A 12,112-nucleotide genomic window follows, 5' to 3' on the forward strand; every position below is an offset into this window, starting at 1 on the left:
AGAGCTATAGAGAGGTGTGTCATCTGGAAAGAGCTGATGACCAGGGCCTGGGTTGCCCCTGTACTTTGGGGGAGGGGCAGGCCTGGCTGAGCCCTAGCCCCTCCCAGCTCAGGCCCCTTTGGCCCTGCTTTCTCTCCCTCCAGGAGGCTGCACTGCACCCGAAACTACATCCACATGCACCTGTTTGTGTCCTTCATCCTGCGCGCCCTATCCAACTTCATCAAGGATGCTGTGCTCTTCTCCTCAGATGATGTCATCCACTGCAGTGCTCACAGGGTAACATGCCTGCGTGTCCCAGGGTGAGGGTAGCCCTTTCTGTCTTCCTTGGCCTAACTTTGGAGGGGGTATCCTTTCCTGCTGAGGCTGCGTGTAATACCTAGGTTAAAGGGGCCAGCACGGGGGCTGGGCCAGAAGGTTCAGTGAGAGTCTCATGTGCTCACATGCACAGTCTGAGTCATGTATGAGATCAATTTGTTGAGAAGCCATGGGGGCTGCTGCTCAACTCCCAGTGTTCCAGAGTGGATTAGCTACTCTGGGATTTAGATACATAGCAAGATTCCTCTTTTCCCTGCTCCTGCCAAGTCTCAGCTGTATAGACAGATAGCCAAATCTAGAGAGGGTTGGGGTAGGTTGTAGAAGGAAAAGAGTGGGCATGTACCTGTGTACCTACACACACAGCTCTTCAGTAAAACAGTCATGTTTTGTTAAATCTAACCATCTTACTCCTTCTGAATGCTCAGACAAATCTTAATTCATTGTAATAACACTCTGTGTCCGTTGGGAATCCTTTTTGGTGCATACCACAGAAAACTGTACATCAGTGGCTTAAACAGATGGGGCTGGTTTCCCACATAAGCAGTCCACAGATGGGCTATCCAGAGGTGACACAGTTGCTCCACGATGTCATGAAGGACACAGTCGTCCTTCCTCTTTCTGCCCTGCCATTTTTGATCCCATGCTTTAAACCACACATTTACAATATGGCTGTTGCAATCCCAGGCCTCACATCCACATTCCAAACAAGAAGAAGTAAAGTCAAAGCTTTAACTTTTTCTCTCTTTGGGAGACTTTGTCTTTCATTTGGGAAAGAACACCCTCCCCCAAGACTCCTATCTACGTCTCACTGGCTAGAACTGGGTCATGTGACCATACCTAACTGCAAAGGAAGCTGGGAGATTGAGTTTCTTACTATCAGAGTCTCCAAAGCAGAGGCAAGTGAAGGAGAAGGGGATTGGAAATTGAGTTTGGTTCAATCTGCCTGCCACTTTCTACCACTCAAATCTGTGATTTCTTATAGATCTATTAAGTTTGTATTATTTATAGCTTTTTGCTTGTGCGTGCATGTGCACATGTGTGAGTGTGTGTGTGTGTGTGTGTATGTTTTCTGACTGGAACTGAGAGGTCCCTAAAGTAGGGCCTATGATTCTCAGGGAGATCTCCAGGAGATAGTCAGGAGACTGAAATTCAGGCTCCACCCCATCACTGAGTCAGGAGTGGAGAAGTCCAGCAGTGTCCAGCAAGGAACTTTCTCGGATTCTGTTAACATCAGACTTATGAGCCAACCATGGATCATGCGTGGAATCAGAGTCTCTGGGAGGCCATAGAGTCGGAATAACAGCTGGCCAACAGAGCAGTAGTGGGTTCTCCTCCTCTGTGGACATGACTGCATAGCAGTCCATGAAGCAGCCCTTAGGCCATCCTAGGAGCTATCCTCTCCCCAAGGGACAGTTCAACGAGAAGAAAAGAGATCCTCATGGTGCAAGTATGGGAGCCATGCTGGCATAGAAGCCCCACAATCCTACAGTCATCCATAGCTTTCAGGGATCCCTACAAGGGACATACCTGTTATAAGAGTCACTTCATCAGGCAAGGCCAACACTATAACATCCCCATCGGGTATTTAGAGGTCTCCAGTTCAGATACAGTGTACCAGTCAGGGACCATTTTTATTATAATCAGTGTTCCCTCCTAACATAGTTGGTATGTCCCTTCTTAATCTGTTTCCAGGGACACTGAGCTTGGAAAGGATTTTAACCCTTTGCTCAGATATTCCTTTTCCTCCCTAGGCCTCAATTTCTTAATCTGAAAAATGAGGGAGTTGGGAGTTGAGCAGTATCTGACACAATTTTATAACTGGCAGCCAGTTCCAGAATTTGAATGCAGTTCTTGTTTCTGCAATGTCTTAGAAGCCCCATTAGCCATCTTGACCGAGTCTGCTGGATTGTGGACTTCCACTCTCTAGAGAACTCTGTGGGCCTAGTCTTCTGAGAGTGGAAGGCCATAGGGATAGCCATGAGTCCCAGAGCCTTACTCTGTGGCCTAGCCCTTGAACCCTAACACATCCTATCATTTCCTTTGGGGCTGGCCACCAGAGGGAAGCCTACAGTCATCCATCCTGGGGCTCATCTGACTCTCTTTGTCCAGGTGGGCTGTAAGCTGGTCATGGTCTTCTTCCAGTACTGCATCATGGCCAACTACGCCTGGCTCCTGGTGGAAGGCCTCTACCTTCACACACTCCTTGTCATCTCCTTCTTCTCAGAAAGGAAGTGCCTTCAGAGATGTGTTGCCCTCGGATGGGGTATGTTTCTCCATGGGTGTAGCAGCTGAGTGGTATGTGGGAAAGGTATCGGAAAGATTTAGTTTCTAGTTCCAGCTTCACACTTAAAGTTAGTTAACTTGTATAATCTTAGATAAGTTACTTGATATTTAACCATCTTGCCTTAGTTTATTTATCTTTCAACTGGGAAATAATAACTAAAATTTAGCCCCAATTTCTGGTATTCAAAGCCTTTTACAATTCAATACCACCCGACATTCATTGCCTCATCTTCCTTAGACATTCTTTTTATACGTCCTCATTTTCTTCTTCCTTTCTATATTAGTTAAGGTGCTCTTGATTTTTCTGCATCAGAAAATCTGGCTTAGATAGGCTTTAAACATAAAAGAAATTAATTGGCTCATATAACTGAAAAGTCCAGGGATCACCAACTTCAAACGAGGCTGAATCCAGCAGCTCAATGTTTCTTTCTGTATTTTTACTTTGCTTTCTGTTGATGCTCCCAATGTAACTGCCAGCAGCTTCTGGACTACTGGCTTCCTTGTCACATCTAATGAGAAAAAGAGGCCATGTCTCAGCATTCCCAGGAAATATTCGGACATTCACTCTGATTAGGCCAGCTTAAGTCTCATACACCAATCACAGATGTCTGAGGGAATGGAATATACCAGTTGGCTTAAGCCACTCAAATCACATGGCTTTCCAAAGGAAATCAGGATTCAGTTTCTAGGAAGGAGGGGAACTGGTAGTAGAACAGCCAACTACAGGCCACATTACATCTCTTTCCCCTTTCCTTCCTGGTCAATGAGAATGATAACAACTCTCATTTCTTGAGCACTTACTATGTGCCAGATATTGAGCTCAGCACTTTACATGCATTATTTAATCATCACAACCTTCAGAACCCCTTCAGAGAAATCTTGGCTGAGAGACATGACATAATAACTCAACTCACACTGTGAACAAGGACAGATCCATGATTCAAACTAAAGTCTCTTTCTAAAGCCCCTTAACTCCTATTTTGCTATATACATTTATCCATCTGTCTGTCTGTCCATCCATCCATCAGTTGTTCATTTGATAAACATATGTAAGTCACCCACTGGATTCTGGACAAAGAGCCAGATTCCTGGGGGTGACTCACAGGCTTAGAGGGATGGTCATGTGTACCAGCCATTAGCTTCATTTGCTTTCTTCTTGGTGCTTTTAATTAAGAAGTGCCCCTGCAGGAATGCCCTCCACTCTTTTTCTGATTGTCTAAATCCTACATGTAAGTGCCCCATCTCCACATCAGACCATTAGGGAAGTCACCTGACCTGGCAGAGCTCACTAAGCCCTCCTGCTTCTGAACTCTTGGCAGCCTGATTAGCACATGACCCTAGGTCAGCAGGAGCTGTAGGGCTCTACAGATCTCTGGAGTTCTGCATAGGCCAATAGTCCCAGAGTGCCAGGTGACAAGGGACTTGCCTTATGCAGCTGACTCTGCCAAAAAAGCACCCAGCGTGGAGCCCAACTCACTGAACCTTGACTCCCAGATCTGCCAGGATTTTGCTGTATGAACATGGACAGTTTTATAATCTATAATATCAGGATCATAATTTATTCAACTTTCTTCAAGCACTTTGTGCTCAGAGGAGCTTATAGAGTTTACTAAAACAAAACTAGTTCCATCACTCAAAGGGTTTGTCATTTAGTGGAGAAACAAAATTGCATTGTGATTCCTCTGTCACAGGTTTTTAGAAAGTTTAAATGAGATAACAAGAGCCTTTCTTTCTTTCTCAAATATTTTTTGAGCATCTGCTATAGGTCAGGCCTTAGGAAGAGAACAGTGCATAAAACAGCAGCAGCTCCTCTCTGTGTGGGCCTCTCTGCCACACAGCCCCAAGGAGACCTCGAAAGGGCTCAGGAAGGTCTGAAGTACTCCACCTGTGAGCTGCCATTCTCCTGCAAAAGCAGTGGCCCCTCCTCAATTTGTACCCAACTTGTTTCCACAGAGTTAGATTGCTTAACTATTGTGCCCACTATAAAACTTGGCAAAAGATATATATTTTTTGTAAGTAGAAAAAAATTAGCCTAATCCCACTTATTGAACATTTTCTGGAGTTTCTGTGCAGACTTTTTTTCCCTACTCAGTTTTCCCCACATAGTTGTGGCTATTCCATATTTAGAATTTTGGATCTTGCTTCTTTCCATTAACACACAAGCACGCTGTGTTCTTTCAACTCTTCCATAAACATTTTTAACTACTCTGTGATTGCATTTAAACAAATACCTATTATTTAGACACTTAAGTTGTTTCTAATTTTTTCACTATTGTAAATAACATAGTGATGAATACTTTTAGGGAAAAAGCTAGTTTCATGTGTAATACAGAATCCTAGAATAGGGATCACTGAGTTAGAAGGAGTGAACACTTTTAAGGTTTTTCATAATTATCCGAAGCTTTTACAAGGTGGCAGAGGTGTCAGTCTGTGCCCAGAAAAGGGTGATGCCACTGGCTTTTATGGGGATGAACCAAGCTCCCACTCACCAATGAACTTAAACTGGTGGCTCTCCAGCTGCTGCCGGCATCATAATCACATGGAGGGTGTGTTGAAGGGGTTCAGGACAGATCTCCCCAAGATGTGCCACTTTGGCATGTGGATTATTTTGAGCTGAAAGCAGTTGAGATCCTGTGGGCTCACAAGAAATTTTTACTTCTCATTTAAAGAACTTAAATTTGGGGCCTTGCCCATAATAAAAGTTATTATCAGAAATAACTTTTTATGACCTATCTATAGGGCAGGGCAAACTTCTAATTACTAAACATCTGCTCTTAGCACCCTGCAAATGATAAGAAGCCTCTCTGAAGCCTTAAGGCACCTTACCTCATCCTGAGCTCAAAATGTCATATACCTCATTCTCCCTTTCTGTATCTGAACTTCTCATGTAAGTAATTAAATTTGGTATTTTCTCTTGTTAATCTCTCCCATGCTGATTTGATTATTAGACTAGCCAAAAGAACCAAGAAGGATAGAGGAAAATTTCTTCCTCTTTCACAATGTCAAACCCAAGGGGCTGGGCCCACCCCCAGAGTCTCTGAGCCAGTCTCTGGGCCAGGGGTGGCACCTGAGATTCTGCATGTCTAACAAGGCCCCAAGTAATCCCAATACTGCTGGTCCAGGTGTTGCGGAACAGGGCAAATTCCCTGAGTTGGGGGAGACTCAAGCCCTGAACTGAGAGAGAAGAAGGTTCTTGGTGGAGTGTAAGAAAACATTCAAACACACACCAAAGTTAGAGTTAAAAGAAACGTTTATTAGAGAAGGGGTAACATTCCATAAAGTGTAGTCTCCTCTCAGAAGCGTAGAGTGAGAGAGACTCAGAAGAACAGAAACAATAGAGAGAGGACAATGAGACAGAGTAAAGACACTGAGAGGGACCCCGAATATTTGGGGAATTCGGTTTATATATCATTCTTTAGTTCCTATGAGTTACAGTTTAAAGACTTCGTTTGCCCATTTTCCTTTGATATGGACATACAGTAAGGAAGGATAAGAGTATGTAGCGTGAGAAGGTTAGAATATGTAGTGTGAAAGGCCTGCTGGCAGTTCCTAGCCTTCGATTCATAGGTTCCCTATGGTTTTAGCCTTAGGGAATGAACAATTTTATTTTGTGTAGAGTGCCACTTAAAGATTGTTTTTCTTGTTTCTCCTTCAGGATGTGGCGAAATGAGTTGCTAGCAATCCCAGCAGAAATCTTCCTTTGTTCTGCAGGTTTCCTCCTGGTTTGGTTGCAGGGCTGATCAGCATATTGCAGTCTCTGAATATAGCTGATTTAACATTTCAGTTTTCTTGTCTCTGCCCTACATTATAGGGACCACATCGAGAATCCTGACTCAGGCCATTATCAGTTTTTCACTTTCCCACTTACTCTCTGTTAAAAGTGTAAGACATTGAATGACCAGGTAGCCTTCAGAATCCGTAGTCTTTGCCCAGAGCCCCCAATATTGAGGCAGGGATTTTTATAATTATTATTTTTATCAAAGTCATGCAAATATTTGGTTTAAAGAATTAATAGAACTACAAGGCTTATTATATAAAAGAGTAGTCACCTGACCCCACTTCTGCTCCTCAGAGGTAATGCCCTTCAACTTTAGCTATTCCTCCTAAAATGTACTCTCATGTTTCTAAACAATATTCTACTATTTCTTGATTCATCCATCTGTGGCATCATTTGTTGATTCCTGATGACAGAGAAAAAGGATATAAAATTCTTCATCCACTACCTTCATGCTCTCATTAGAGCTTTTCACGATTTTTGGTTAAATCATATCCAAATCATCATTAGCACTGAGTAAATGTTGTTTATTATTGAGCCAGGTGCTTTACAATGATTTTCTAATATTTAACTTTTTATTTTTCATGGAGTCATTTTAAATTTACTTATTGTTTTATATTGTCATTAATTCTCCCAAATTCTCCAACGGAACTGGAAACCCTCCAATGCTATTTTCCAAATCATCAAATACAACATAAAATCTATTAATCCCTATTTGTTTTTTTTCCCCCTGCTGTATTAGTTTCCTAGGGTTGTTGTAACAAATTGCCACAAACTTAGTGACTTAAAACAACAGAAATGTATTCTCTCACAGTTCCGAAGGCCAGAAGTTCAAGACCAAGGTTTCTGTCGGGTAGACTCCTTCTGTGATATCTGAGGGACAATCTGTTCCATGTCTCTCTGCTAGCTTCCAGAGATTTTTGGCCATTCTTGGCGTTCTTTGGCTTGTGCATCACTCCAGTTTCTGCCTCTATCTTTACGTGGCCTTCTTCCCTCTATGTCTCCTCTCTGTGTCTCTTGTAGCCTTCATGTAAGGATGCCAGTCATATTAGATTAGGGTCCCAGTATGAGTGGCATTCTGATAAGAATCACCTCATTTTAATTAATTATACCTGCAAAGACCCTGTTTCTAAATAAGGTCACATTCTGAGGTTCTGAGTGGATGTGAATTTCAGGGGCATACTATTCAACCATATATTCACTGTTGAGGAACAAAATTCAGTGGAATAAATTTGAAGATCTAACTGGCTTTATTAAGTGATTCAAAATGGAAGGTTTTATAGGCAGAAAGAGGGTGGGCAAGAAATTAAAATAATGGATTATTTCAGGCAAGGTCACCTTCCCTTAGGGGAAGTGGAGGGAGGGGGCGGGGGTGTCTTATCAAGCAGATTACCCCACTGGTGCTGACCAGGGAATTCCAGACTGACTGGTTTAAAATTCAACTCCTGGGAGAGGCTGAAATTGCAATCAGGTTAGGAATTAAGTTTTGGTAGGGCTTAGCAAAAGTGACTACATTTTAGGTCTCTTGTTTCTTTTCAACTTTACCAATGTTCTTTCTAGAGCCTTCTGTCTTCCTGTTCTATTTGTGCTGTTTGTTGAGACTTGCTCAACTTCTTTAACCTTTATGCTGAGAACTTCCTTCATTTTTCTCCATAAATCCTATTCCTTTATTTCTTGAATCCCTCCTTTCGGTTTACTTTCTAGTTGTGTTGGAGCACATCCTCCAGTATCTAACAAAGAGAGCATGGAAGGTACATTTTTTTCACTGCATATCTGAAAATACCTTTGTTCAACTTTCACATCTAATTTGTAGTTTTCTAGACATGAAAATTAGGTTGAAAGATCATTTTCCCCAGAATTTTCAAGGCCTTCTTTTTTGGCATCTGGTGGTATGGGACATGCCATATCATTCTGTTTCTTGAGCCCTTTTACTCATCTCTCTAAATATAAGATGCAAGGTCTTCTCTCTGTTCCGTTTTGAAATGTCATAGAGATGTGCCCCCATGCAAGTCTGTTTTCATCCTTTTTGCTGGTATCTGGTGGCCCTTTCATCTGGAAATTCACATTATTCATTTCTTGGACAATATTCTTACATTATCCATTTGATCATTTTTCCCCCCTCTGGTTTTTAATCCTTTTTCTGAAACTTTTAATCAGATAGTACAGATAGTAGAGTAGATTAGACTCGACCTCTAATTTTCTTATTCTTTCAGCCCCCTCCACTCTTTGTGTTCTGCTTTCTGGATGATTCCTAGTCTGTATCTTCCAAACTATCTATGGAATTTTTTTTTTTTTTATCTTGATTATCCTACACTCAATTTCTAAGCCCTTTTCTTTGAACTCTGAATGCTCCCTGTTTTCAGCATCCTGTTTGTCTTGCAGATGTAATCTTCTACCTTTCTGATGATATCCCTTAGAGTTGTTTTGTTCAAGTTCCTCCTGCAGCCTGCATGGTCTGTTTCCTCTGAGTTCCTTTTCTCTGATTGTTTTGGTCCTTGTCTTTTATGTAATCAGCTTTCCTCAGATGTCAGTGGCCTTGACTGTTCATATTTAAGCATGTCACTTCACAATTGACTGAAGGCTCTGTGTGTGGGGGATGTGTCTCAAGGGAGACTGAGCTGGAAGTGGCCACTGTGATGCCAGGTCTCCAGCATCACTATCTGTAGGCCCTTTGTCTGGGGCTGTTTGGTTCCTCCAGAGAAGTATCCTCTAATCTCCTGCCTGGGGTGGAGTGTGTGTGGAAGGCTGGAGCAGGGTAGAGACCTGGGTGCTAGAGGTCTGAAAATTGAACAGCCCAGGTACAGGATAGTTACCATTCAGCATGTAGACCGTCATGTCCATTAGAAATAGAATCAGAGCCACACATATAACTTAATTTTCTAGTGAATACAGTAAACACAGTAAAAAGAAACAGGTGAACTTAATTTCAATAATATATTTTACTTAACCCAGTATAACCAAAATATTATCATTTTGACATGTAATTAATAAAAAAATTTTTATAACATATTTTACATTCTTTTATTCGTACTAAATCTTCAAAATCTGATATCTATCTTAAATTTTCAGCACATCTCCATTGGAATCAGCCATATATCAAGTACTCAATAGCTACATGTGGCGCATGGCCACTGTCTTAGATCATCACTTCATCCCTTCTCTTCTCTGCAGAGGTCCTCCAGAGTCTGGCCCAGGTTCCTAGGAGACCCCAAACCCTAGTGACCTTTAGGATCTATCTGAACCTGCCTCAGTTGCCAGGATATCCCTGCACCCCTGAAGTCCAAGGCTACACACTTACATAGGGTTTATTTACAAAGGAGTTTCCATGGCACCTGGCTCCTGCGTGGGCTGGGGTACCCAATTGTCTTGTTCTTTGTATGAGTATTGAAAATTGAGTCCTCTCTCTTCTGCCCCTCTCTTTATTTTTTATCCTCAGGTTCTCCAGCCATTTTTGTTGTTTCATGGGCTATCACCAAGCACTTTATGGAAGATGTTGGGTAAGCTATTTGAAGGAGAGATAACAAGAGTGTCCAGTTCTTCAAACAGGACAGACACTTCTTTGGAGCTGTCTAGGAGAGGCCTGTTTCTCAGCCTGGGGGCCAGAGGAAAGTTCTCTGGGGTGCCAGGCTACTGAGTGCCCAGCTCCCCCAGAGTGGGAACTTACTGATAGACACCCCACTTGCACCCTCTCAGGCCTCACTCCCTTTTTGCCTGCCCTGGCAGCTCTGGTTAGGTCAGGTGCCAGACAGGAGCTATGAAACTCCGGGCAGGTGCTCCTCAGAGAGGAAGCTCTAAAGTCCAAACTAACTTTTCCTTCCTCCTGGGATCTCCCTCCTCTGCTCTTCCCTATACCTGGGTGTTGGAGAGTCCTGCAGAGTCAGGCCTGGAGAGTGGCAGCTGCATTCTCAACAACTCCTACTGGGGATAAAGAGATCTAGTCTTGTTCTCTGAAGATGTGAAACACTGGGGGCAGAGGTGAGCTCAGGGGACCTTCTAGGAATAGGCACATGGAAAGAAAGCTTGAAAGGAACGAGGGAAGAAGTGAGGCAGCATGACAGAGCAGGAGGCAGGGTCTCATTGGCAGAATGACACAACCAGGCCAGGAAGTGGAGTAGGTCAGATGAGGCTTATAAGGGTCTTGCAGTCCAAAATTGGCCCAAAATAATTGTTTCAAAATAATGTTTTAAATTTGGTAAATTCGCTTTAAAAAATCTGGATTTTCAGCTTCTCTAGAAAAAAATAAAAAGTTCTGCTAGCATTTCCCATTTTCTCTTGTGGCAAAAATCAACGAGAGCAGAGCTGTGGCTGCCTTAGACCAAGCACATGCTCTCCAGTTTGTCAAATACCACCCACACCTGATGTCCTGGGGTCCTGAGGTCGTGTCAGTCACTAAGCCACATTACTCACTGATGTCACCTGCCTGGCCTTTGTTGGCACTCGAGTTTGCCATTTTGCTAGCTTTGAGATCTGGGATCTTTTGGCTGTTAGATTTCACACATCTGCTCCCCCAGACACTGACTGAGCATGCATGGAGACAGGGTGCTACTCCCTCGGCCCCAGCAGTGCTCTCGGGCAGCACCAGGAGGAGGCCGTTCTAATGGTGCTGAGCACAGAGGCACAAGTTTCAGGACCACCAGCGTATGTCTTTCATACAAAGGGCACCTCAGGGCATCAGTCTTTTCTGGTCAATCCAGCTCCCCACTCCTAACGATGCCTGGCTGTCTCTCCATAGGTGCTGGGACATCAATGCCAATGCATCTGTCTGGTGGGTCATTCGAGGGCCTGTGATCCTCTCCATCCTGGTAAGTGGCCATCCTCCCCTAAACTGGGCTCCAGTGAGAGAGAAGGAACAGTGACTGGCTTGTAGGGACAGAGGAAATAGGGCTAGCACCCCTTCCTCTAGGTTCAGGAGGGCTAAACCTCAGAGCTTTCAGAGGTCGTGCAGCAGCATGAGGAGCTAGAAGCTCCATCCCTAGAGAAAGGTGGATGGCAATGGGGTGAGGGGCAGGCAGGAGGCAAGTGCTTATATAACTCACTTTTGTCTATGAGTAGACACTAAAATGTAGTGAGTAGAGCTTCTTGCTCTAAACTGGCTGGCTCCATGCTGGCCTCAATTCCCCCTTCATTGGTCAGCTTACTGGGTCTTGATCATTTTTTGGCAACCTCTTGTTAAACTGGGAAGAATCATTAAGCTGGGATCATGGAGGGAAGGGGTGGGTTGTGGCTGGGGAAAGATGAGTAAGGCTGTGGTCTTTGGCCTGATTGATCACTTTAGCTTTAAGTTCCCAGGTGCTTCTGCTGAACCTGAGGGTATGAATGAGGATAAGGAAGACAGAGGAAGGAAGACACATCAGGGACACAGTGGGGCTCTCTCATGGATAGAATCAGCTCCTCAGCTATGCACAGGGCTTGGAGGGATGCCGTGGCTACAGGATCAGTTGACAGACCTTCCATGGCCTTGCTGGAGTGAAGAAAGGGTACAGGATAGAGCAGCAGCCTCTTCCTCTTCCACTGGCTGAAGGCGTAACCCCTGAGGCCAGTGGGAGGAGGTGATCATTCCATGATCTCCTTCCCCTCCTCTTTCTCCTCTTCCTCCCCTTCTTTTTCCTCCCCTCCCCTCCCCCTCCCTCTTGTACTCCTACCCCATCTTGTCCTTCTCCTTCTTCCCTTTAAAATAGAATTCTTGTAACAGAAAATTGGAAGATACAAAATATATTTTTTAAAAGGGAATAAAATCAC

The 12,112-nt window shown here is 43.7% G+C and overlaps 1 protein-coding gene across 1 annotated transcript in view; it reads left to right on the forward strand.

Annotated features, from left to right (window-relative positions):
• The window catches only part of SCTR (secretin receptor), a 78,990-nt gene that overhangs the window by 57,466 nt on the left and 9,412 nt on the right, over nt 1-12,112 (forward strand). The window contains exons 6-9 of the mRNA XM_039872676.1: nt 144-276; nt 2,425-2,578; nt 9,810-9,870; nt 11,106-11,175. Coding sequence (XP_039728610.1) covers nt 144-276; nt 2,425-2,578; nt 9,810-9,870; nt 11,106-11,175 — 418 coding nt within the window. The remainder of the gene's footprint in view (nt 1-143; nt 277-2,424; nt 2,579-9,809; nt 9,871-11,105; nt 11,176-12,112) is intronic.

Source organism: Pteropus medius, unplaced genomic scaffold (genome assembly GCF_902729225.1).
Source record: "Pteropus medius unplaced genomic scaffold, Ma_sr-lr_union100, whole genome shotgun sequence".
In the NCBI taxonomy this organism is placed as follows: Eukaryota; Metazoa; Chordata; class Mammalia; order Chiroptera; family Pteropodidae; genus Pteropus; species Pteropus medius.